This window comes from Nothobranchius furzeri, chromosome 3 (genome assembly GCF_043380555.1).
Source record: "Nothobranchius furzeri strain GRZ-AD chromosome 3, NfurGRZ-RIMD1, whole genome shotgun sequence".
NCBI lineage: Eukaryota > Metazoa > Chordata > Actinopteri > Cyprinodontiformes > Nothobranchiidae > Nothobranchius > Nothobranchius furzeri.
In genome coordinates this window covers 58,498,159-58,525,556 of record NC_091743.1, presented here as the reverse complement: position 1 = coordinate 58,525,556, position 27,398 = coordinate 58,498,159, and the positions used below count along the sequence as shown (strand labels likewise).

The 27,398-nt window shown below is 40.6% G+C and overlaps 1 protein-coding gene across 2 annotated transcripts in view; it reads right to left on the bottom strand.

Annotated features, from left to right (window-relative positions):
• Window positions 1-2,805: 2,805 nt before the first annotated feature.
• Window positions 2,806-27,398, bottom strand: part of slc12a5a (solute carrier family 12 member 5a) — a 209,730-nt gene continuing 185,137 nt past the window's right edge. For both annotated transcript variants that reach the window (XM_015959254.3, XM_070549361.1), the window contains exons 7-26: window positions 22,945-23,192; window positions 19,290-19,501; window positions 15,834-16,001; window positions 14,981-15,079; window positions 13,605-13,662; window positions 13,341-13,515; window positions 13,132-13,250; window positions 12,795-12,893; window positions 12,593-12,712; window positions 11,136-11,240; window positions 10,694-10,862; window positions 7,717-7,912; window positions 7,165-7,334; window positions 6,869-7,000; window positions 6,307-6,414; window positions 5,847-5,972; window positions 4,235-4,410; window positions 4,106-4,120; window positions 3,802-3,935; window positions 2,806-2,906 (exon numbers count right to left, since the gene is read on the bottom strand). In XM_015959254.3, the coding sequence (XP_015814740.1) occupies window positions 2,815-2,906; window positions 3,802-3,935; window positions 4,106-4,120; window positions 4,235-4,410; window positions 5,847-5,972; window positions 6,307-6,414; window positions 6,869-7,000; window positions 7,165-7,334; window positions 7,717-7,912; window positions 10,694-10,862; window positions 11,136-11,240; window positions 12,593-12,712; window positions 12,795-12,893; window positions 13,132-13,250; window positions 13,341-13,515; window positions 13,605-13,662; window positions 14,981-15,079; window positions 15,834-16,001; window positions 19,290-19,501; window positions 22,945-23,192 (2,721 nt within the window). In that variant the 3' untranslated portion in view covers window positions 2,806-2,814. The remainder of the gene's footprint in view (window positions 2,907-3,801; window positions 3,936-4,105; window positions 4,121-4,234; window positions 4,411-5,846; window positions 5,973-6,306; window positions 6,415-6,868; window positions 7,001-7,164; window positions 7,335-7,716; window positions 7,913-10,693; window positions 10,863-11,135; window positions 11,241-12,592; window positions 12,713-12,794; window positions 12,894-13,131; window positions 13,251-13,340; window positions 13,516-13,604; window positions 13,663-14,980; window positions 15,080-15,833; window positions 16,002-19,289; window positions 19,502-22,944; window positions 23,193-27,398) is intronic.

Below are 27,398 nucleotides of genomic sequence, written 5' to 3'. Positions count from 1 at the left end.
GTAAAAAAGGTGTTCCTTTAATTCTTGTGAGCTGTGCAGTTCTAAAATGACTATGCTTTGCAAAACACGCTGCGAGCGGGCAGCTCCTTCCTGACCAGCATGGTAAAAAGTAAACAAAATCATTTGGCACAGCAAAAACTCTGAAAACTGTCAGTTGCTTCTTGCTAAGTGCCACATATGTCAAAGGTAGTTTTTCCAAGCAGCAACATTTTCCAAATAGAAACGCCCATATTTAAATACGTTGGTGCCCACATAAATTCAAATCATGTTTCCTTAAAGTTCCTTCTCTAATTGCGGGATAAAAAACGGGAAGAATGAGGAGAGCATTGTAAAAGAAAGGGGAAAAGAGTGAGTGATTTGCCCGCAGTTGTAATATTGCATCAAGGTATTTAGTTAATATATTTTTCTTTGAATAAAACAGAAAGTTAACCCTGTCCAGACACAGCAAGCCAAATGTATACAGCCTTGTCTTGTTAGGTAACCACCGCCACCACTGATATGTATTAGTCTATACCCTTTTTCACTTCATCTTTCATTGTAATGCAGTCATCTCTATGTACAGTACAAATAAATCTATAGATACTAGCAGCATTCACAACAAATGATCATTCAAGCAACACTGAAAACATTAAATACGGTTTTAAATAGATCTAGAAACTAATATTTCCTTGTCTATACTGTATATACTATGTATATATATTTATATATGAATTTATTTATATTTATACTTCTACTACAAGTGCAAATGACCAAAATTTGTTTCTTCAAGTAAAGAAACAGGAATAATTAAAGTAAAGTGACAGCTGTCATTGGTCAGAGTGAGATGGTTCTGGATTGTATCAGACATACGAAATCTACATATACAAAATATATGTGTAAAAAAATAAATAACAAACATGTGAGTCCGGATTTCAACTATTGCACGTTCCTTCCAAAATGCACTTTTTTCCCTCAAACTTAAAGATGATATCTCCACAATTCAGTCAGGGACATGTGTGAGGCTCAAATCATCACCAATCTCTAAGTGTTTCTTATTTATGTATAAAACCTGACTGGAGGATCTACTGCATAGAGTTCATTCTTGTGGACAAAGTGAGTTTTCGTAGCTACAGAAGCCGTTGTCCTCTTGTTTCTCCTCGATAGGTCCCTATAAACAAGTAACTGATGGATGTTCAACGTCTCGCCAAGGTTTGAGCAGATGCCTTGGCAGCCTGGTGGTTCATAAAATGGTGAACATGCAGTCTTTATTTATCTACAGGGTGACTTTCAATGTCTTCACTTTTCTAGTTTCACACCAGGTAACTTTGTTCTCCTTCTTACTAGAATTAATAAAATTTTCTTCACCGTTTCTCTTTGAAAAATACTTTGATATGGCACATTTAATGGATGAGAATTTGGCAAAACTATGATAGAGATATATTTATAGCTTTGAGTGACAATCAAAAGGACATAAATACTGGATGTTATTAATATGTATAACTTCTGTGTATAAACATGAATAACTATTTGTTCTCTGGATGAAAAAATAACATTTAGCCTTTTTTTTCTCTTTAAAATCAATTTGATGAAATCATCAAACTCACTTGTCGCACAGTGATGAAGAGTGCATGGTGCTTTCCTTTGCCGTTGTTACGTTGATCATTACCGTAGTGACAGGAGCCAATAAATAGTTTAAATAAATATTTTTTTTTGTAAAAACAGCGTTTGAGTTTGGATTTATGAGCGAAGGACCCATTTGTCGCCACTAACAAGCTGTTTAGTTTCTCACAAAAATACTACACTCATACCAACAACGCGCCAGAGCTTGTACATTATTTACAGTGAGTCACACACATGAGGGTCAAGAGGTGCTGGCAACGATAGTCTCCTCAGGAGAGGGGGGAAGTTGTACCGACTCCCCACTCCGCTGTCACCGCAGCGTTCTGCTATGAAACTATTCACAGTTTAATTTCATGTCAATCTCGATAATCAAGCCTCGTCTCTTCTTTTTTGGCACTAACTTTGGCCTCAGAAACAACCAGCCACTAAGAAATGAGCAGAAAGGAGTGTGTGTGGAGGGGGTGAAGTGGGATGGGGGTTGGCAGTAACAGAACAAGTGGAGCAAAAACACACACACAGTTGTTGAGAATGTCATGCTGCAGCGATCTGCTTAGAGACAACTCTGCAGGTTACACCCAAGTTTCAGTCTCACATCCGTGTGAAGTTCACAGTTCATATCCATCCTCTCCTCCTTCCAAAGGTCTCGACTGTGGGCTGCAGAGTCTTTTGTCACAAACGATAATTCACAGCAGAGGGAACAGGCGGCGGGAACGGTCCGACCACCACGAGGGGACTAAACGTGACGGTCCTACGCTGAGCTCATTTCAGCTGGCTCTCAAACAAATCCAGTGAAAGCTGCATCGGTCACATTTGTGTTTAGAAAAAAAAACCCACTGCTGAGTAAAACATTGACACACACATGCATGTGCTCTCACACCTCAGCGAAGAACCTGCGCGCTCATTAACAGACCTCCTCCTGACCACGTTACTACGGCAGATTCCAGAGAAACTGAAAAGGAAAATTAGAACGAGAAAGGCTATTGAACTACAGAGAAGGGCTTGGTTTGGCTTTTCTGCTGCGGAGGGAGAGCCACTGAAGCTGAGCTGGGCTGTTTGTTGGGTGTGAGAGGAATGCTTCCCAGAAATATACATGACCTGATAATGAAGCAGCATTGATGAAGAGGGGAGAATACAACTGACACAGGAAGAGGACCATGGGGTGGGGGATGGGGGTGGGTGGGGTGGGTGTCGATCTGGGAGGAGGGGGCTGCTCTTTCAGGAATAAATGGTGATAACCTCACGGCCTCCTCCGCGGACCAGGAGGACCCGGTTGAGACCTTCAGTGAGAACCTCGAGGAACTCCATGTCTGTGAGGGAAAAGTTAAAGAAACTGCAGGAAGAAATCAGAGCATATGATACAATAAAAAAAGGGTCATAATGTTTTTGCCCATCTGTGTATGTGCTAAATTGTTTGTTGGCTTAAATTTGAATTAAACCCATGGAAAGTTATCATTAGTAGTACACCTACTACTAAATAACATGTCTGAAGATGACCTGATCAACTCTAGTAAACTAGCAAAATGAGCAAAAACTCTTTCATAGATATTGAGCTACAACTTTGTGTGATAGTAGCCAAGAGTCATTCCTGAAACACAGTCTGAGAGCTGTTAGTACATTTCATGAAACACTTGAGGAATTTGAATGAAACTCATTGAAAGAATGTCTACAATGGAGCAAAGAAGTATTTGACAGCCACTCTTGGGATAGTCCTGCTGGTGTCATTATTCTTTGTTTCTTCCCCACAATCAATAGTACCACTGGGCTTTTGGGTTCACTCAGAGCAATAGAAATGTTTTATAGCTTTCCCCTGATATTTACCTCTTTGTAGTTGAATTAGAGAACTCTGCAAAGAGAGCTGCTGTGAAAATCATTGAATCCTTTGCACGTGGTTATGAGTTAAGCATAAAGATTTACTTTTAAAAGGTTAAATTATTTCTCATTTTCACACTCAGTAAAAAAAATATATATATAAAGACAACAATCATTTCGTGTAGTCTGTAGGATTCTTTTTATAAATATTTGAGGGGATTTGTGTGTCGCCTAAACAGGATAAGTCCTGCGACTGAAACAGCGGGCCAGATCCAAATCCAAGTGACACTGGTGTCGAAGCTGATTACCTGTGCTGGGAAAGGAAGGTGACGCAGCGACTTACACATTAGAGAGTCCTCTCAGTAAACCTACTTCTGTCCGGATGAAGGATACAGTTCTCATCACCTGTCCGGTTTCTGGGAGCGCCTGGCATGTTGAGTAGGACTAGTTTGGCCTCTGAGGACTTTTTAAGAATGACTTCATTCAGCCGGAGTGCTGTGTGCATGCGCCGCACGTTGGACTGGTTCCTGAGTGAGGACAAAACAGCAGTTGACATTTTTGAGAGCAAAACTAAATGGTTCAGGTCTGATTAAGAAGACAGATGCTCATTTATGCATTTTTTTTTCAACGTGCCTGACTAGATCAGCACGGATGAAGAAATGGAATAAATGAAGTTAATGAGGACTTCAGTACTTACAGGTTTTCCCACTCACTGCAGCAAAATAATAAGAGAAATGTGTCATTTTCAGAGAAAAAAACAAAATCTAAATCGCTTGTGTCTTGGCAGCATTAGTTGGAGGAAACTTTTGTGTTGTGAGGCACTCACGGCTTCATGTTGAAGATATCTTTGATGTCCTCTGGTGTGACAGCTCCAAGAGGCTTTGCTGGCTCGCCGTCACACTTCTCAGTCCAGGTCCTCTGGATCTGCTCTCCAGGGCTCTGAGCCTCTTCTCCTGGGGTCAGTGGGGTGGCTGGGGTGGTGTTGTCGTGGATGAGTTGGACCTGAGTAGGGGGGGGCACAGGGGAAGAGGCCGACTTTGACTATGAGACGAGAGGAGAAGAGGACGAATGTGGATTTACATGTATGTTAACAAGAAAGAGCCACAGTTGACGTGGAAATGCAGGTAAGAGTCACAGAGAGCCACAGTGTTTGAGAGAGGGGAGGAAAGAAAGTTGTAATTTGTAAATAAACAACTTTGTTTGAATGTGCATCCCTTTAGAAAATAAAAACAACATTAAAACTGAATTTCAAAATGTAAAACCATATCACAGCTCAGTTTAAGCTCTCATTCAATCATTTTGTCAAACAACTGCAGTAGTCTAGTAGAAAGGTATGTTGTGAGTTGTTCCCTGTAGATAAAAAGCACTTGTGCTCCTGTTTCAGGAAGTAGAAGTTAGCTGTAGCAGCAGCGGGCAGAAAATGGTGGGATTTGGAGTCTGTCTCATTAGTATTCATGATTTTTGGACATCTCACCTCTGATTGGCTAACAGCAGCATGACTCTTCCACTGCCTCCATTCGCTCTGCAACATTGAAGTTTAATCTCCAGAAATAACACAAGCCTGAAGGTCTGCCATGTTCTAAGTTACTAATGCTAATGGCTAGCTGAGGTCTCCAGACTCTGGAACTCTGTCCCCCTGAGCCTGAGATCAGTGGACTCAGTGGTCTCCTTTAAAAAACAGCAGAAAACTCACCTGTTCAGGCTGGCTTTTGTATGACCCTCTTCACCACTCTCTCCTTATTCTTCTCCCCCACCTATTCCACCTTCCTCAGCATCCACTGATTTCCCTCTTTCCTATTCACTCTCTCTTTCTTTACATTCTTTAATCACAATAGTCTATTTTTGCTAATTTTAAACATATTTTTAATCATTTTCTAAATTCTTTTTATATTTTACATTTTTTGTTTTTGTGAAGCGCCTCGTGATTTTTATCTTGAGAGGCATTATAGAAATGATCTTCTCCTTCTTCTCCTTCTTCTCCTCCTCCTTCTTCTCCTCCTCCTTCTTCTTCTCCTTCTCCTTCTCCTTCTTCTTCTTCTTCTAGCTTTTACTAGCCAAGACATGCTCTACTCTCTCCCGGATGCTAAATAAACACAACCTTCCCTGGTCCAGAGCCAAGATGGGTGAGTCCATGAATGCTAATTTACAGTGTGATGTAGATCTGTATAGCTTTTTCTGATACGAGCATTTCCCTGTCTATTTTATTTCAGCAGCTAATGCAGGAAATGGGGGTAGAAGAATATTTTAACGTTCAGCCTGCATGTGAAACTCAGAGTGATTGATTGTGTTTAAAAAGGGTTAGGGTTGGGTTTAAAAACAGCTTCTCAGTGAACTTGCTTTGTAAAGACCCACTTTAGTCCAACGGCTCTCTTTGTGCCACCAGAAACTAATCTTTACACCACCAGCAGTGTTAGCTGAGCCCTCTTGGTGAACTCTACCTCCTCTTCAGGCTTCTCCTCTTTGCCGGCTGCAGGCGGGTCCTCGGTCACACTCAGCTGGGTGGTCACAGCGGCCGGGTTCTTACGGCGGATAGATCCACGGGATGAATCAGTGATGCTCTGGATCTGTGATGGTAAAGATGAGAGGAATGTAGAAATATCCATTTGTTATTTATTTATTTATTTTTAGGACATTTAACAGGTGCATTGCTGTATTATTATTTCTGTTGCACACCAGACCAAAGCACATGTTGTACTAGCTGTTGTCAAAGACGATAAATATGGTGACCTACTGCTCTGATTTAACCGTAGATATGCTTTTTATCCAGAGGGGGTCGTGTGTCATGCTACACCAGATCAAGCAAAGCCAAGCCAGAATGTCAGGTCATATCAAGTTTGTTCTTGTGTCTTTGATCACATCAGAAAACAAAAATTCCAACATGAACACACTTCAACAAACCTCTCGTTCTCTTTCGTTCTTGGTCAGATTGATCTGCTTCAGCATCTGCGACCGTTGTTCCATCACCAGAGTCTTCTCGTAGGTGTAGGCTGAGATGTCACTGTCATGCTAAAGGGGAAGACATGGCACTCAAGTAAGATATGAGACATTTTGTGCTCATTACTAATCCTCTGCTGCAAAACATCCAATTGTAGGCTTTGGCACATTAGAGTATTTGTCAGCAGCCCTAAATTTAAAGATGTTTTAGGCACTGTTGGATCATCTCACAAGCCCTGTATGAATCATTCTGATGCTTTAACACACTGTAGTTCATGGTGTCCCTTAGGTAATTTATTATGCTTCAATTGAGAAGCACACAGGACTAATTTTCCTTCCTGTGTGTAAAAAAAAATTGCAAGTTGTGTTTACCAAAGCAACTGTCCAAGCCTGAGGCATTGCTGCATACTCTAATTATTTCCTCAGCTGAGTGATTCTGACATTAAAGTGTTTATGAATGCACTCAAACAGGGTATGAATCTAATTTTAATCATGCAGCTGTGAGTCATCTTTCAGGAAAACCCACCATTTCTACAACTTCCACCATTGCATCGATACGGAGATGATACAGGAACGTGGTCAGGTCTTTTTTCATCTGGATGCTGTTGTCGTCCATCTGGGCCACTGTGAAGATGCGCATCTTGCACTTCCTCCAGACCTACAAAAAGATTTTGTCACTAGAAACCTGACAAGTCCATGTGGGTTAATTGACAAAATCATAATATTCTAACTTATAATGAGTTTTACTTTAATGTTTTTGGGTGCTAAAAATATTTTATTTTATTTTATTTATTTATTTATTTTTGTGGCAATCCCCGATACCTTGTGCTGGCGGAGAAGGAAGGGCAGAAGCATCAGCATGCCTCCATCATGGACGATCCACCACACATCGATGTGACCCTCGGTGAAGCGCTCGCCATTAGACGGGTAGGCTGAGATGTTCTTTGGCACAAGCAGAGCGAGGCGAGCTGTGGTGGTCTCTCTGACCAACTCTGCAAACAAACAAACAAACAAACAAACAGAAAGAGGCTGTTATTTAATTGTTCAACACCAAAAACCTCCTTCCACAATAGAGTTTGTTGATCTAAGATCTTACTCAGCCGTGCATTTGCCACTTTCAAGTCCTTTTCAAAAAGTTTTTTATTTGTTTGCTTCTGGTGGATTTTTTTTTAGCATATAATCTGTTCAAAATGGAATGTAGGATTTTGAGGATTTTTTTTCCTCGACAGAGAGATTCAACAGCAGGCTATGCTTTTAAAAACTCTGCAGATGTGCAAACCCTGCTGTTTTCACCTCAAACGTGTTAACACCTGCTAAGCAGTTTAGTTGAAAATGAATCAAAGTATTTCTACTTTTCTTTCCCAGCAAACACACCAATGAAGTTCCTCCAGGTCTGGTGGTCGTCTCCTTGCTTCCAGTTACGCGGCCATGAGACCAGTACAGCGTTATGCTTCAGGCCTCCCAGCCCACTGGCCTGGAGCAAGTGGGATGTGGCGTCACGGAGGTTTGAGGACACGGTCACCTGACAGAAGCCCTTTACTTTCTCAGTCTCCATCAGTTTACGTAGTGCCTGGAAAACACAACCAAAATGATTTATAAAAGTTTAAAAAATTACTAAATTCAAATAACAATGAAAATAAACAAAAGTTTGCTTTAATTTATTAGAATGACTTGACTGTTGGAAGACCATAGGATAATAAAATATCTAAACTAAAGTGGCCACCCACTGAATAAATATGGCCTAATTCTGATTATCGTGGACTAAGTAAAATTTACTTATGATCATCAAAAACTGGACAATTATTTGAGTATTTTGATAAATTCACTTGTCAGAGTCAGGGTAGACAGATATATTGGTAGACTGATATATGGGGCCAGTATTTGCCATGTTTTATATATATATATATATATATATATATATATATATATATATATATATATATGCAGCGTCATGAATGTCCTGTTTTTGACCTAAAGGCCATGATCTGCTGCATCCGCTTGAGCAGAGACATAAAGTTTCTGACACAGGCCTAATCTACATGAGATAGTGGCCAAGGTCTTTCATGCACTCTGCTCATCTGAACTGCTTCACCTCTGTTACAGCTCAAGATGAAGACAAAGAACTTTCTTTTGATAAATACATAATCAAACAACTTGGATATTACCAATAATAATGTGAGCCCAATGTTCAATCAATCTGTGAAATGACAATGTTATTACTTGATATTATAATCCTGTGATCAGTAGTATTTTACAAGTAATTATAATCCTGGACATTTGCACTAGACACTGAGGACACACAATGCTAAATTCACACAGCACATTTCCTTTTGTCTGATCCAATCAGAACCTTAATTTCTGACACGAGGCATGGTTATCTGTGGTGTTTGTATAAACCCTCTTTTGCATGTCAAATTCTGATTCGCCAGTAAACCAAAATATGACAATTATAAAAACTATTCCATGCCACCTTTTCTTTAGTTCAAAGCGTTCTAGAGAAGTCTTGGACAGGCCTGTCACATTGAGGAGATGTTTAGGACCCAAAATGCAGATTACCCAGACGACAGGAGGCACAAGTTGATTCAAAGTAAAATTCCTTTCATTTACAGGATGAAAGAACAAAAATTAATCCAAGGCAGCAAGCCAAAAGTCCAAAAGTCCTGGAGCACAGGACACCCAAAGCTCTCTTAGAGCACCAAAAACCTTGAGACAAAAACCTCACTAAGAGCACGAACAAACGCTGACAGAAATACAATGGACCTACAACCTCACAGAGACAAGACAGGGCTTAAATAGACTGGGAAGATGAGAGGGAGATGAATTGCAGGTGTGTGGGGAGAGGGACCAGGTGAACACAATTACTAACTCAGGGAGGAGGAAGAAAACACTGGTGGGAAAAACACTAAATACTGAAAGGCTGTAACAAAGGAAAATAACCCTAGAGAAAAACAAAAGACCAGAAGGCATGAACCATAACTAATATTCTAAGGGGAAGCTGACACTTAAGGAAAACACTACAGAGAAAAACTACAGGGGCATGGCTAAGAGGGGGCCAAGAGAGCACAGGACCTGGGAGAGGGAAGTCTGAGGAGGGAAACCTAGAGGGCAAATGGGGAACACCAGGAGACACATAAGGTGAGACGCAGACACGGACCATGACAAGGCCATCCGGACCTCCTCTTCAGCCAAAAGAACCTCGAAAAGCTGGATAAAATCTGTTGCAAGTTACACCTGACCGCAATGGTTCCTTCAGAATAAAAGCGGAACCTCACGACCCCTTCAGGGTCTCACTGACGCCAATGAACCTGTCGTGACCTGGAAGCATTCCAAGACTAGTTTGGTCGGCACAGTTGCTTTTCTACCGGCTTCGGTTCCAAGGAGGGTCCAAGAGGACCTCAACATTCTGGATCTAATCTGAGGCTTCCCCTGGGGTACGTAGACCAACAGATGGCGTTTCATGTGTGTTATAAATCTCCTACTAAAGTTTAGAGCAAAACATTCACTCCCAATCAGAACTAAATGCTTCTCCGGATTCACTGGTTCTGATAATAACATTCCACTCACACACACCATCATTCATCTCACGTCTCACTCCACCTTAGTCCATCAGTACACATAGTGTTAAAGTTAGTCTTGTTTAAATTGTGTAGAAATAAATTTCTTAACTATTTTAAACCTGACACTCTCTCTTTCCTTGGAGTTAATACGAAGTGTCACTTCATCCCTGCAATAAAAAGTTCTGATCTTCTGGTTAAAATATTCAAAGATCCATCAGATTGATATTTCATATTTCTATGAAATCTCACATTTTATGGTTCATAAGTAAGATGTAAACTACCCATCATTTACACACATATATATATATATATATATATATATATATATATATATATATATATATATATATATATATATATATATATATATTGGCATTGGCCATTATACCGTCTTAGTAAAGCCGATTTAAAGTCAGGCATATCCCCGGGCTGCCCAGTGCTGCTGCAGAATTTAATTTATGTGTATTTTAACGTTCCTGAATAACATCGGCTTTAGTAAATTTTCAAATTTTTTTTCCAATAAAAATTTATTTTTCTTTACCAGTTTTGTTTATTTAATACCTGGTCACTTTACTGATGTGTATGATTGCCTTTAGGTAGATGTCTGATTTTAACACTGAGCAGTGCACAAAATTAGGATTTAAAAGCTGAAATTTGGCCCAAAATGTTGACAGCACAAATCGGCCCTCAGCTGACCATGACCTATACATATTGGCATCGGCATTGGCAATAGAAAAACCAACATCGGTCGACCTTTAGTCAAGACTGTTATGAGTGTGAGAAGAGCTCCCTGCCTGCTCTGCACGCTGGGCCTGTTCATGGTTTGCCAGATAGGTGCCCTCCAGAGCCGTTCCAACTATGGTGAGACCTTTTCCAGCCTTCAGCTGGTTGGTCAGAGACAGAAGACGAGGCTGCTCCACATTCTGCTCTGCATCTGTGCTAACCAGCACCAGCAGCTGTGGCCTGAAAGGAGGGAGGCACAGAGAGCAGAAGAAGTGAAACAAAGAAGAAAATAAAGAAAAGTTAAAAGGAAGTGATCTCTGACAGGTTTAGGTCCTCCTTGAGAAAGCAAGGCAGAGCATGAATGATTCATGTGTTAATATGGATTCACAAACACTTATTGTTGTTTGACAGCCATGACTGAACATGCACAGACATGTTGTTAATTTACATGTTAATTAGAAACATGAAAAAAAAACACATCAATAACAGGGTGTGTTAGTGTGAGTGTCGTACCTCCAGTTCTTGGTGTGTGGAGGACCTTCCTCCAGCCGCATGAGAGCGTAACGCGCCGCACTCAGAGACAAACCTCGTATCCCATCACCCCATTCTTTCTCCGCACTGTGACACACACACACGCACGCACGCACGCACGCACGCACACACACACACACACACACACACACACACACACACACACACACACACACACACACAGGCTTTACAATATTGTCAACCCACTGAAAATGGTTCCCTTAACTAAAAAAAAGATCAGAATGAAAACACTTAACAGCCTTCTGTTTAACTGTACAACTTTCAGGGTATCTGCGGGTCCTTGAAAAGTCTTAAAAAGTTTTAAATTTGCTTTTCCAAATTTAAGGCCTTAAAAATCCTTAAAAATGACTAATAATCCTTAAATACAGTTTCCAAAGGTCTTAAACCAAAGACCCAATAAACAAGATTCTTTTATTTCTATAAAACCTTTGTGCATTTCTAGTTGGGGTTCAGCATTTTTTGTGTATGATGTTGGCATAAGCGGAACCGTACACATTCAGTTGGTTGTGAAAGGGGGCTATTTTTAGATGAGCACATTAGCTGGTTAAGCTAGTGGGAGCTTGCGCCATGGGGAAGTGCAAGTTTAATGGTAACTGGATGGCTAATCCCACGTTCGTGACGTGGTTAGTACCAGTTCCAGGCAATAGCTGGAAATTATAGCTTAAATTTAATTTTAAAAAATTGCTTAAATTTGGTCAAAGTGGCCTTAAAAAAGGTCTTAAAAAGTCTTAAATTTGGCTCCCCTAAACCTGCAGGTACACTGAACTTTATTATAAGCACAGGTTATTTACTAATTTGACTTTTGAGGCATGAAAATCAGTATTAGGGGTGGAAAAGTCCTTGAGAGGGTGGTATGACATCTTTTTTTTTTTTGTTAAGGATGAACTTAACTCATGTTTTTAAGACATTTGCAGTCACATCTCTAGCAGTAACGAATGCCTTGTAAGTCAAACTTTGGGGAAAGAAGCTCATTTGCGCCAGTTTCAGCATGGAGAATTCAGCCAGAGAGATTTCCTGATATTTGAACATCTCGCCTCTGATTGGCTAACAACAGCGCGGCTCTACCACTGACTTTGTTTCCTTTGCAATGTTGATGTTTTATCTCCACAATATAAGGCAAAATGAGTATTTGAAATAGTGTTTTTTCTTTTTTACTTCAAGGCATCAATATTTCAAGTATATTGTAATTAGTCAACAACTGTAGTTTGAGGGAAAATCATGACTCATTTGAACAATAAATTCACACTTTTAAATGAAAGGAACTAATAAAAGCCTCTTCTAGTGGATCTAAAACCAAAACATGCAATTTTTCTCCAAAAAAGACCTAACAGCAAAGGTTGTGTAGGTATGGAGACATGCCATTTTAGTTAGGTAATGACACGCGACACAAATGCAGCCCTGCGTTGCGCTGCACTCACCCTGCAAACTCGATGTACTTGTAGATGGAGCCGGCAATCACCATAGCAACAATGGCGTAGTACCAGGAGCAGAGGAACATAAGAGTGAGGCACAAGCTCATCCCCAGGAAGGACAAAGTCCTATGGAGCGGTGTGAAAAGTTAACCACACAGAAAGCAACACAGAATATTTAGGATTCTGACTTTCTTGCTGAGGAACTGACCAGTGATAGAACTTGAAACGTGGTCTCCAGTTAGGAGTCCTCAGCAGCGTCTGCACAGCACAGGCCAGATTCACAAACATGTAGCACATCAGGAAGAACCTGCAGGATACACAATCACACAATTAACCCCACAGCTCCTGTTACGTGATGTGACATAATGTTATTAATCAAAATTCAATTCAAAGTGTTACTTTACAGAAAAGTGATCTGTCCCTGTGTGGGGGTGAGAAAAGAAACTGAGCTAATATATTTGGAAATTTTTAATTAAGAACATATCAGGGGATTGTCTGCTCAGAGCTCCCGCACAAAAAAAAGTATTTGATTTTCTAGTTCTCACATGGAGAGGATGGGAGCCACAGAATCCAGGGAGGCTATGAGGATGCCGGTTTCACAGATGCAGGCTGTCAGTAGGAGAGACCATGTTGGCTCTCCATTGGCCTTTCCATGGCCAAAGATCTGGAGGACCAACACAGAAAGTGTGTCACCACAAGTGCTGTTCTGGGATCAAAACGTGAAGTGCATCCAGGCCATTTAACAGACACTGACTCGAAGGGCGGGCACGATGCCGTCCTTGGCGATGGCCTGCAGGAGACGGGGAGCGCCTGTCAGGCTCTGGAGCCCCGCCCCACATGTAGAGAAGAAAGAACCAATCACGATCACCCACGGCGATGGCCAAGCCAACGTTCCAATCACCAAATTCCCATGAACTCCCTCTCCAAACCTAAAATAAAACAGCGCTGGAATCATTTAAATAAATGTACAAGCATTTGTTTTTCTCAAATTGTCTCAGAACAGCACGGGTTGACTTACTTGTCCCTGAGGACCACCCCCTCAATGCAGGCACCAAACAGAATCACACTGGACATGTCTGAGAAATTAAGCATCAGGAGCGTAATTACGTTAAGCCAGTTGATTTGTCTCTTCAGACGGTGGACAGAAAATTTTCCAAGTTAAAATGTGATTTAATTACTAAAAGGAGTCAGTTAGAAAAGTTAAACCCGTTCCTTCGAAAGATGCATTTAATTCTCTTATAATTAGGTTATGAATATTTGCTGGGAAAAGGACACAAATCAATATTGTTTAGGACGATATATATCAGGGATCAGTGCAATTAGATCAAATATCCTTCAGGTTTATTAACTTACTCTTGCATAGGCAGCCAGATGATGTGATTAGAAGTCCTAATCACATTTGTGTAGACTACAAGCTGATTATTTAGAGAAACACAGAGGCTTATTCTTTTGCTACTTCAGTATAGTAAACTTTAAAGGGATGGATAAAAGCAATCAATATATAAAAAATGCAACAAGAAAATTTTAAATCATAATGGATAAAATCAACTAATTGGGAAATACTGGGATGAACCCAATTCTAAAAAGAGACCAATTTTGAAACCAAACTAAAACAGTCATCACAGTAATGGCTGTCCAATTTTCAAAAGCTGACTTTTAAAGGTGTGGAACACTTGTTTAGTCGATACATTTGCAGTGGTCTCTAGTAGGAATGAATGCCTTGTAAGTTGTAATCAGGCGGAAAAGCTCTGGTGCACCTGTTTCAGGAACTAGAAGGGAGCCAGATCAGAGCTGAGTTTCAGATGACAGGATCTGGAGTCTTGTTTCCTGATATTTGGACATCTCTGACTGGCTAAAAGCAACATGACCATCACTGACTCTGTTGATGTTTTATCTCCATAAATAACACAAGCTTGGAGGACTTCTGGTAATTGCTAATAGTTAGCTTCTACTAGCTGAGATGCTCCCAGCTGTTTCCTGGATGCTCAAACAGCAACAGCCTTTCTCGTTGTGAGTCAATATCGGTGAGTCCATGAATGTTTAGTGGCAGTGTGATGTTCATCTTTCAGGCTTTTCAAATCCTAGATTTTCACCATCATTTTTTTTACCTTACATGTTTTGACTAGTAACTCTAGCCATCATCAGAGTTAGCCGTGACACCACCAACACCGGCTAACTCTGATGATGGATAGTTACTAGTCGAAACATGTAAGGTAAAAAACTTATTTTTTATTAAGCTGTGTAAAAAAAGAACAAAGTCATTGATCTGATCATAGTTGTTGATATGAGATTAAATGACTCTAAATTCAGTCTATTTATTTTAATTGTCTTATTTACAGATCTGTGCATCCAGTGGTGCCCAGATATCCCTAGGCAGCATTAGTGAGAGGATACAGACTAAGGAGGTGGTGGTGATGGCTGCAATGGTTCCAATAGGGATGGACTTTTGAGCATCACGCAGGTCTCCAGAGCGGTTGGATCCCGCCATGATTCCTGATGGGAAGTGAAAAACAGATTTAAGATTTCTTCACAAAGAAACACAGTCTCTGTTCAGCCGATTCAAGTACGTGCACAAGTTAAAGCTACAATCTGGAGTTTTTGCCCTTTTCAGGAATTATGTACATTCTTTCAGCAATTTGTTAAAGTGACAATCTTCCCTATTCTGTGATACAGGAATACACATTTTTTGCCAAGCTTGCCCCCATCCCATAGAGCCCTATGCAATTTTACCTGACTGTCACTCAGCATCTGTTAGACATTAGACATCTGCTTATGTACAAATGTCATTCACAAGCGCGCACGTTTGCATACGTCCTAGACTGAAAGGCATTCTTGATTTGTTTACAAGACAGCAAGGACACTGAGAATCATGGAGAAGCTACAACACCCTTCACAGTTTAAAAAAACAAACAAAAAAAAAAGATCCAACGAAAAAAGCGAATAAGAGCCCACGAACTAAACTTGCCGAAAAAGCCCCTAAAAGACCAGAAAAGAATGTACTTTGCACCTGCTTTTTAATGAGATGTCTGTATTCAACTAAGTCAATATATATATATATATATATATATATATATATATATATATATATATATATATATATATATATATATATATATAGAGAGAGAGAGAGAGAGAGAGAGAGAGAGATAGATAGATAGATATAGATAGATATATATATATGACAGTAAGATTCTTCATTAGAATATGACAAACTGGTGAAAACAATTATAAAAATAACAATATTCACCTGTCACTGATGGGAAGTAGATGCCAACCAGCAATGTGAAGAAGCTGGTGATGTCAGCTAACACGTAGCGGTTAGCACTGGTCAGAGGGTCGTCATGGTCTTCCACTGACTCCATAGAACCTCTGGCAATCAGGTCCCCCTTCTCATAATAGTTGCCAAAGAGGTTGTCTGGGTTGACAATGACAATAAATTGTAGAGAATAATGACATTGAATCAGCTAGGTACAATTTACATTTGTATTACTGAGCCATGTTCAAACTTCTGTGTGGTTCATTTTAATATAATTCTAACATACTTGACCTGCTCATGTCTCCATGCTTTACGCATTTGTTATTTTTTTCCACACACTCATGCAGCGCAAACAAATCTTACTCCAAATACAAAAACTGGACATTTGATCACTCCTCTGTTTGTGATTGGTCAGTGACAACACTTGAGGACATTGTCTGGCTGTACTCTTGAGAAGCAGCTCTGTCCAATAATAGTCTTTATTTACAGGTGGGAGGGTCAAACCCATGTGGTTTGACGTTCAGCCTCGCAGGTTTAAACAAAGCCTGATGCAGCCCCAGTGAGTCGTTTCACAGGAGCAAACGGACTGAATGGAATGGAGAGAGGAACCTGTGTCTCCCTAAGGAACATTCTACACTATTTAGGAAAGAAGACAGTTTGGTACTTTAAGAAATAAATTATATGACTAATTAATGTTTAAATGAATTCCCAATAACGGTCATCAGCTAAAAATAGATCCCATAGAGGCTCTGACTATTTTGTTGGAAAGTCTGAAAACTACTGACACATTTAGGGTATGTGTGTTGTCTTCTTGCACTAAGAAGGTTTCTGCTTCTTGTGGCAAAGACAAGGCAGCTTTATTTATATAGCACATTTTATACACAGAGGCAATTCAATGTGCAAGATTTGCACACAAATCAAATGATGGTTTTACTGTAAAACCATCTTCATAAAATGTTGTGCGTCTATAAAATTTAATGTAAACATTTTTTGTCCATCAATAAAATGATACAATGTTTAATGATCTACTCAGTTTTAAAAGGTATTGGCTGTAACATTTAGAGTTGTTATTGATCTCTGAGTTAAGGCATACTAATGATACTATGCACTTTTTCATATTTTTCAATCAATTTCTTGAGCCAGTATGTGCTAAAACGACCTTTTACAGGGTTAAAGAAATGTCACTCAGAACTTACTGCCTTCTGTTGCCAAAATATTGCTCTTGCAACTTCAGAGTGCCATTCTGGTCCCTGTTGGACTTAGTAAAAAGGAGTTTACATACTGGAGTTTTCTTCCAGCATGATTCCTGCATGTTTTAGATCATGACCACAGCTAATTTGTTTAATTTAGAGAGTAACCACTCCTGTAAAAAGTAATGAAGGCTTTTCAGCAGTTTGATTAAGATGCAAAATTTTCATATTTTTAAATAATTGTCTTGAGCCAGTATGTGCTAACATGAGCTTTAACAAGGTTAATGAAATGTCTTGGAACTTCAGAGTTGGCGGGCTGCTCCCTGCTGGTGGAGGAAGCTGTGGAGTGGGATGGAGCTGACATGGTGGAGCTGGAGTCCGCTTCCAGTACGTTTCCTGCATGTTTTAGATCATGAACACAGCTGATTTGTTTGAGTTAGTGATGAATCACTTCTCTAGAAACTAATGAAGGCTGAGGAGACAATTCAGCTGTAAGATTAAGGTGTTATAAAGACTAACGCACAGTGAGGAGATACGTTTCATTTTCAGTTTAACCACAGTGAATTCATAATTGACAATAGGGGTTAGGGATGAACAATCTATTGTTTTTGAACTGAAATTGCAATTTCGAACAACACAATCACATGATTGTCAAAGCTGCGGTTTTTTGAAGCATTCCTGACTGACCCAGGATCTGTTGTCAACTATTTTAGACATCCAGGGTTTTCTGCCTGTGTTACAGCGGCAGCAGACTGCTGGAGGAGGGAGGGGGAATACCGGTATAGAGCTGAGTCCAGCTGACAGAGCGGCACATTATTTTCCCATTTTTTCCCCTTACATAGCTCTGCAACTACAGCTGATAGTAAATGTGACCGTCTGTCGCTGCTGCGAATGTTCTGTTTGTCTCTCAACACTGTGGATGAGTGACAGAGAGAGCGAGAGACAGAGAGAGAGAGAGAAAGGCTGATTCTCCAGCAGCAGAACAAGGCTTATCATAACACAAACTGGATGTGAAAGCACAACTTCTCTTCTTTAAAAAAACCGCTGTTTGTGAAAACATGTCAGACATTACCAATGTGTTTTAATATTGTCCGACGAAAACACATGCCCTTCGTGTTTCTCTCGCTTTAACAGGAGAGGGACCGCACCTTTGATCACCGGTGTTACGCCAGTATTCTGGTCTGTTCTGTTGTTGAAATGCGTTTCCTGCTCAAGCAGCTAAAATACGCACGCTCAATACAAGCTCGCTTCTGCTCACACAACAGAACTGCAGCCTCTGTGACTTCAAACATCTTGTTTGTGCAAATCAACATTTGATACTGGAGCCAATTCAGTTGTTAGAGTTATGTGCACTGTTCCTGGTTATGGATCAAGCCAGGTTGCTTGTTGATGTGATTATGTATTTATTTACACCTAGAACAAGAGATTAATTTATTACAAAAAGCAATTGAAAAAAATAAAAAATGTATACAAGATGAAGCTGAAGTTGGTTAAAACTCTTTTAGTTTCAGAGTCAGAAAGGGCAATTCTAACAAATATTTGCACTCCCTGAGCATCTTTACTCTGTTCTAATTATAAATTGACAATACTGAGACTCTTCAAACCTGGACTAAGTTATTCTGCACTAATAGTTCATGCATCAGCAGTAGCTCAGGAGGGAGTCTGTCTGTCCAGTAATCAGATGGTTCTTTTTTCAAATCCGCCTTAGATAAAAATCACAAGTTGCTACACAAGAAAAAAAACATTTAACAAGATAACAATATGAGAAAATGAATAGCTTTTAATGTTTTATGGCGTGATTTATATAACTATATTGTGAATAATGTGTTGAACCCTCATTTTAAGAAAATCGTGAATGGAATCGACTGTCCAATTTATCCTAGTAAAATTGCAATTCAATCTTAATCATTCAGCCCTACTGGGGTTGCTAAAAGCAAAACTGCTTAGTATCCCTTTAAAAGGTCACATTAGATCTGCTCTGACTCAAAGACTTAAAACTGAAAGTCACAAATGCTTCCAAAATGGAAAAAATTCAAAGGACCCCATATTAATCTTTGGGTTTGTCCAAATGTTAATTAGTTTCTCAGGGTTTTATTGTTAAATATCAGAGTGAAGTAGGGTCAAACTGCCTGTGGACCTTCTGTAATAGAAGTGTTGAACACTAAATTCTGTAAAGACAACAAAACGCTTAGCCAACCAAAACCTGTTCACTTCCTGAAGAAGAACACATTAAGAGATCCAAAGCAATTGGACCAACCTGCCAAGATTCCGCTGGTGATCCCAGGAATGCCCTGGATCTGAGTCACGTTGTTAGACATAAAGTATTTGTCACAGGTTGCGTTGAGGAAAGGTGAGTCACAGAACATGCGCCACAGCTGGGTGGTGACCGTCGCATTGGCGGTCTCTATGGTTTTGGCACAAACATCGAAGTTCTTCCACACCAAGGTTCGGTTTCCCAAGACACACACACTGAGGTAAAAGCAAAAATTCAATGTTAAAGCGGTGTATCAACTTCCTCATATTGTATGATAAACCTCAGCATTTATGGTGCAACAACAGTTACTGAAATTATTTAGATAAGTAAAAACAGAATTAAAAATCAAGCATTGGTCCAAATTTTTAAAATTTGATTCATTAAAAAAAGAACTAGCTCTTCAGAAAGGCAAATCTTGCTTGATGTAGTGAGTCTCTCAGGTCAAATAACTCTGGATTAGATTTAGATAATCTATCTAGGCTGATTTAACTGCTGATCCTTAATTATTTCCATGCTTATGACTCAGCATAAAATGCATTATGATAAAACTAATGATGAAAAACATAAAAATATATTAAAATAATATTAAAACCAATATTTATTTCAGTTGCAACTGTTGGTGAATATTTGTAGAAAATATGCAGTTTTTCAGTTGCATTCACTGCTTTGTGACCATCAATAATCATGTCAAAATCATAACTGTAACAATTATGCCCATGTTTTCAAAACAATTAGTCACACAGTTATTCAATTATGCTTTAAATTGTTAATGATATATCTTAATTTTATGCGTAATTGAATAAATGCAGTTTACACCAGTCTCACTTCCAGAAAGCCTGATTTTTTGTCTTTATTTAATCACAATTTTGGTTGCCGAAACCTTCATAGCACTCTCAGATCTCTGACACTTTCTGATTTTATATTTCAGAATTCTACTGGCACAAGAGTGAGGCCCAGCAACTGATGTGAGAACTTTAAGTGGTGACATAATTGATTCAGACCTGAGCTTCACTGGTCACATTAAGGCTATAACTAGATAAGCGTTTTATCATCTTCATCAATTAGCACGACTCAGAGGTCTCATGTCCAGACAGGACCTAGATAAACTCATTCACACGTTCATCTCCAGCAGGCTGGACTATTGCAGTGGTCTTCTAACTGATCTTTCCAAAAAGGCTATGAAGCAACTTATTCAGAATGATGCTGCTAGAGTCTTTTGCATTTATTTATTTTTTGTCATATATATTTTTAATTCCTTAAATCTAGAATCCTGCTGCTAGAGTCTTAACAAGAACCAATTTGTTACAAGCCCTGTGAGTTGCAGTCCACACATTAGAAGTCCAGCGGCTCACTGAGCCATATCAGAATGGTTTCCTGCTGCTAAAGGTTCAGCACCATGGAGAGCGGTCCCCAGCAGAGGCTACCTACCAGATCCCTAGCCTGACCTGCCAGACTCCTCCTCTGTTTAATTCTGCACAGAGAAAGAGTCTGGGAAGTCTCCTATTCAAATAACCCCACCCCGTGTTTGTCATAAACATGGTGACTGAAGTGGAGTTCGCTGCAGCTCTTTCCTTTGTTCTAAATGACTTGAACATGTCTGTAAAACCACAACAAGTAGAAGCGCTAAAATCATTTCTTCTCAACAACGATGTTTGCGCTGTCGCCAAACTCCATTTTTACTACAGCTAAAAAAAACTACAGCGTCGCGGACGTCACACACGTCGGCGCTCAGTTTCTCATAAACAACAAAGACAGCGGCGGAGTTTGCTGCGACTCTTTCCTCTGTTCTAAATGACTCAAATGTCTTTAAAACCACAAGTAGAAGAGCTAAAAGCATTTTTTCTAAAAAAGTAAAAGATGTTTGCGCCGTTGCCAGACGCTGTTATTTTTTCACTACAAGTAGAAATCTACCGCATTGTGCGGTCCAGTTGGGATTTCCATCTTTTTTCTGATTGGTCATTTTTTAGCTGCCTAGTCCCACCCCTCAAGTGCCTCTCTGCCTGTGAGTTACCAGACTCATTCTCTGTGCGGAATAAAACAGAGAACGAGTCTGGCAGGCCAGGCTACCAGATCCCCAACTGGGGGGTTCAGCACCATGGAGAGCGGTCGCCCAGCAGAGGCTACCTACCAGATTCCCAACTCAAAATTCAGCACCATGGAGAGAGACCCTCTAGCAAGAAGCTTCCTGCCAGAATCCCAGCTAGAACCTATTAGGCTGTGATGATCCAGTCTTTAAAAACAGGTGTTTGTCACCTGTTGAGGGGGACTCAGATTTAGTCTGTTGTCCTCCACTGCTGCTGGATAATGTTGCCTTAAGAGACTTGGTGGGACTTTTGGGACTGGGATATTTTTAGACTTATTTGTGGTAAACTGTGAGATCCTATGGCTTGCTGTTGGTTTTATTTAAGTCTGTTAGTGTTGGCACAGCTTGCTGATCTTCACTTTATTGTAGTGATCATTATGTGATCACTTCACTTTTCATCCGCCAGATATGTTGTGTTTTATAACAACCTCCTTTATTTAAATTCCTTAAATCTAGAATGCTGCTGCTAGCGTCTTAACAAGAACCAAGGTGTCACGAGCCCTGTGAGTTGCGGTCCCCAGAAGTCCAGTGGCCTACTGGGCCATTTCAGGATGGTTCCCTGTTGCTGAAGGTTCAGCACCATGGAGAGCGCCCCCCAGCAGAGGCTACCTACCAGATCCCCCAACTGGAGGTTCAGCACCATGGAGAGCGGCCCTCTAGCAAGAAACTTCCTGCCAGAATCCCAAGTGGAACCTATTAGGCTGTGATGATCCAGTCTTTAAAAACAGGTGTTTGTCACCTGTTGAGGGGGACTCAGATTTAGTCTGTTGTCCTCCACTGCTGCTAGATAATGTTGCCTTAAGAGACTTGGTGGGACTTTTGGGACTGGGATACTTTTAGACTTATTTGTGGTAAACTGTGAGATCTTATGGCTTGCTGTTGGTTTTATTTAAGAGTGTTAGTGTTGGTACAGCTTGCTGATCTTCACTTTATTGTAGTGATCATTATGTGATCACTTCACTTTTCATCCGCCACTAGATATGTTGTGTTTTATAACAACCTCCTTTAGTTATATTCCTTAAATCTTCAGCTATGTTGCATTATAGTGTCTTATGCACCAACCTCCTTTGTTGAGGGACTCTTTCTGTTAAATAAATAAGTTTGCTAAGGAATGGCCATGCCCTCCCCTTCCTTTATTCTGGTAGTCCTATATTATCTGTGTTCCTCCTTCCTGGACCTCCTAGCCGGGGTAGGGTGTAACACGAGGGAATCGAACACATCGCTCCTGTTTTTAAATCTCTACAATGGTTACCATTAAACTACATAATTGATTTTAAAGCACTTCAACCATTTTATAAATCACTTAATGGCATGGGGCCAAAATACACGTCTGAATGCTCACTTTACTTAAATGATTCTTTTTCTGGATGACATGCCAAAAACATAAAGATTTGCAATTTAAACAATACCTTACAAGTTTAGTGAGCCCCATAAATAAAGGCCTTCCCGGTGTCACTTGTGTTCATGTGCTAGCTGTTCCTTATAAGCTGTACAGTCATGTGCACTATGAATGCTCCGAACGTTTTAGTTATGCTCATGTTTGAGGAATCGGCTGCCTGAGCAGCAACCACTTACGGGAAGACTGGTGGTTCGACGGCTGTCTTGATGACTCCAGCATACACGGCCAGGATGGAGAGGATGACACAAGCCAGGAAAACCAGGGCCAGCTTGTTGACGTACTTCACACCAACAAAGACGACGGTGGACATAGAGGTCAGCAGGATGGTCCCATACACACGCATGTTGTTAAGCAGGGCAGCCTCCGCCTCAGGACCCTCCAGACCCTCGAGTGGAAAGATGGCAGCTTTGGGCACTATGTAGATCTAAGTAGAGGATTAAATCATAGTCAGGATAATTTACCTTTACAGTCAGGGATGAGATCATGCCCCAAGTGGAGGCCTTTAAACACCTCAAAGTCTTGTTCATGAATCTTGGGAAAAACTATCATGGTGAAAAGAGAGCTGGGCAAAAAGGCAAAGCTTTTAATTTGCAGGTCACCAATCTATGTTCTAACCCTGATATACGGTCATGAGCGTTGGGTAATCAAAAGAATGATTGCGGATACAAGCGGCCTAAATGGGTGGATTGAGAGAAGCTCTGTCATCTGGGAAGGACTCGGAGGAGTTCCGCTGCTCCTCCACATCAAGAGGAGCCAGTTGAGGTGGCTCAGGCATCTGTTTAGGACTGGGGGGAGGGTTTCTCGGCTAGCCTGAGAGCACATTAGGATTTCCCCAAAGGAGCTGGCCCTAGACGCTGGGGTGAGGGAAATCTGGGCTTCTCTGAGTAGGCCGCGAGTATACTGTGCGACCTTTTCACTAGTAGCATTCAGCTCCATCTCTCACTGTACGTCCCAGATCTCGGATGCAACCTAACTGCTCACTCTGCATGTCTGGTAGCAACATGTTCGACCTAAAAATATGCTCAAAATAGTAGGTTTTACACAACATGTCAAACCTTCAAGTGCGAAAATCCAGAAGACTCAGAGACTTGCGTTGTTACTGATGTCAGTTGTCCTTGATTTTCGTGCAACTGCACAATTTCTGATCGGGAGATGGTCGTGAGGTTTTAATCGCCTCTCGTTACCCCCTGTATACTACATGATGCAAAACTCACCCTGACCTCAAAGATTCTCACACAAGAGGGAAATCAACTTAAAACGATTTTAAAAAATCACACAGTGTACGCCTGGCTTTAGGCTGCTGCCCCTGTGACCCGGCCCTGGATAAGCGGAAATAAATTGAGTGGATGGACAACAAGGGAAAAGATTTCACATAGAAATCTTATTATAGTTCATGCTGGAGGTAGTTGCTGAAGTCCATCCATTTGAGGATTAAAACTGACATATTTAAGATTAGAGTCCTGGTCATCTTACTCACTGTTCAACATATAAAATATTATCCTAGGTTTAAAAATAAGTCCCCCTAAATGAATAAACAGAAATAGTTAATCTGTAAAGATGAAAGAATTATCCCGGCTACTATAATTTATCCTAATTAAAGAATTGGAGCATCCTATTAACATTTTAAATGAGCTACAATTAAAACACTTCTACTATTACTTATTTAAAGATAGGCCCATCATGATATATAAAACAGTGCACCCATAATTAGCCCATCAGCGTCTGTCATCCGCTCTAGATGATTCATAGCAAGACTATTACATAAGTGTGGGAATTTCTGCCTTCTTTTTTAAACCGGTACTCGATTTCCACCACACACAGTTAAATTACCATAAAAAGCTATTAGACAAGTGATAAGAAGGAGCAAGGAGTCGTGGCTGAGTTCAGACATTTGGCTGGAGAAGCTGTTCTGATGCTATTAACAGCGTATCACCAGGCAAACAAATCTCCTGCCTCACTGTGAACTGTTCATGCTTCCTAAAATAGCTGCTTCAGTTTGTGTTCTTGGCCTGGGTGGAAGGATGAAACATATTCAAATCAGGCCTTTGCAGATCCGTTTCTCGCAATTCTGCCGGGATTGTCATTTTACAATGGAAGCTAAGCCAGCTTTGACCCAGAAGACAGAGCTAACCTCCAGTTGGGATCAAACTCTGCACACTGGAAGCAACCAGAAGAAAAAAAGGAACGAAAATAAAACACCCAGTAAAATTGGACAAAATTGCTGAGAGTTGTGTCATTAAATGGTCATGTTACCTCATCAGCATCTTGATTTGTCATTATACTGTGTATTTACTCAATATTCCATGCAGGATTGATATGGAAGATATATTAGATGAAAAGCAAAAGAATAGAAAGAGGACCAGGAAGGGAGAGAAAGGCCAGACGGAAACATCACAGAATTATTTTTTCATTAGGCTCCAAATTTGAGACTAAAATAGCTTCAAAGAGCAGCGAGAATAAAAAGAAACAGGACAAGAGTTTTCATATAATGTAACGCTAGAGTTTCAGTTAATATCATGAAATTCAGACTCTGCCATTCAGCCTGCAGAAGGTTGTTGTGTGGCCACGCTGGTCTCGGATCTGTTTTGTTCATGGGCAGTTTTTTTTTCTTCCTAATAAGAAAATCGGAGCCACTCAGAGATTTGTGGCTAGGATTAAAAACGAGCGGATCATCTTCCTGCTGCTGAGCAACAAAAATTGTGACAAACATGTATGAGATTAACAAGCAATCCGGGTTGCTATGGCAACACTGCATCTGAAATACCTCAATGTGTTCCGGTTTCCATTGTTGAGTTGGAAAACAAGACCGATGTCAGCGACACAAATATTAAATTAGAATTTCTAAAAACTGATTTAAATAAAATGACCTATTTTGTGCTCCTTTGCTTTTTCTGTGAAATTTATTTGGTAAAAATGACACCAAGTTTAATATTTTTAAAGGAACATGGTCCCTCAGTATTTTATGGTTAATAAATCTATTTTCATTTAGGGGATTATTGGGGCACCTCCATCTTCTTTCTGGGATCCAGCTGCATAAAAAGGTAATTGCTACAATAAAAGGTTGAGCGGATAATGGGCATGTTTCCATTGTCAGAACTTCAGGGTAAATTTTGGGAGTGTGAACTGAGCGAGCTCAAAAGCCTGGTTTATGCTTCTCCGTCAGCTCCGCAAGGGACAGACACGCACGGATTGACGGAAGCATTTTGCTCTTTTACTTCTCCGTCTCCTGGAGAGTGTTGCAATGCAATTGCCCGGCAGGACAACAGAGGGCGTAGCGCTGTTCTGTGGTATCCTGCCGTGTATCCAGTCCAAGATAGTGTGTTTATATTGTTTTTTGTGTATATAAGAGACTTTTAACAGGGACATATTTGTCTCTCATTCTCCCACCGCTTCATGCTCCCCACCTCTAATCCCACGTTTCCTGTCATTTCCGTCCACAAATAAAACGCTTGCTGCGCATCTTTTCACTCCTCCAGTCACGGGAGGATGAAACGTTCATATTTTTAGAGTTTTTTTGCGAGGTATTCTTCAAGCTTCTCCGTGTCTGCCGCTAGTTATCCTCGGCTCTCTTTGCAATGGCGGCGCTGTAAACAACAGCAGCGTCCTGACCAATCACAAGCTTGCGTAATCCGTCTCGTTCGACGGATGCTTAAAAAAGTGGGCTCGACTCCGTACGTACTTGCGTGCCTGCCGGATCCCTACGCAAGGACGGATAATGGCGTTGCGTGTGCTCCGCACTGACGCAGACGGAGAAGCATAAATCAGGCTTTAGTGTCTCCATTCAAATGCAGCCCTTTCAGGACTTTCCACACATAGACGTGAATACGTAGACACCCCACTGGGCACTGGAGAGCGTAACAGCACCATAGCCATATTGGATGGGTTTTTCACTCGAACCCAACTAGAGTCAACGCAGGGTGAGCATCTTTTCTAGCCTACATGATGGGATTTTATATTTTAATTTAGGGTTAGGGTTAGCATAATGAAATGTGTTTTTAGTTGGGTAATCACCTTCCTCAATGCACTGGAGGTGAGTGGAGATCGATCCAAGATGGCGGTCAGCCACTACAGCAGCTACAATAGGCAGCACCAGTCCACCGGGCGACTCAGAAATGTCTGTTTTTGCACAGTCGTCAGCATATCGCGACTAATGTCACTGATCAGAGCCACAAAGCATCCACAGTAACATTAATAACATCAAAAGTTGAATTCTGTCAAAGTCCAACATCATTTAATCCATTAAGAACACAAGCAGGTGCGTAATGAAATGTGGCTTTCAATTACCAGAAGAAGCTCAGTTTCTACAGCACTCTGTGAGACAACAAAGCTCCATACATTAAGGCCTTGTGGGGCAATTACACCATATTTTCTGGTGTCAGAGATTTGACGTTGTTTAGAACAAGGGCTGCTGATGCACTTTCCTACTGAGTTACAACCAATCAGCGTGAGTTAACCAAAAGTTCAACTCTCTCTTTCCAAGTACCTACCCCAGTTCAGGTACTCAGAAAGTTCTTGAAAACAGCCGTTCGGCCGGCCTGGTCAAGTGGAGACACACACAACCTGGGAAGTTCCTTTAAATTTACCCTGAAGTTCTGACAGTAGAAACACACCTAAAGATGTTGCTCTGATG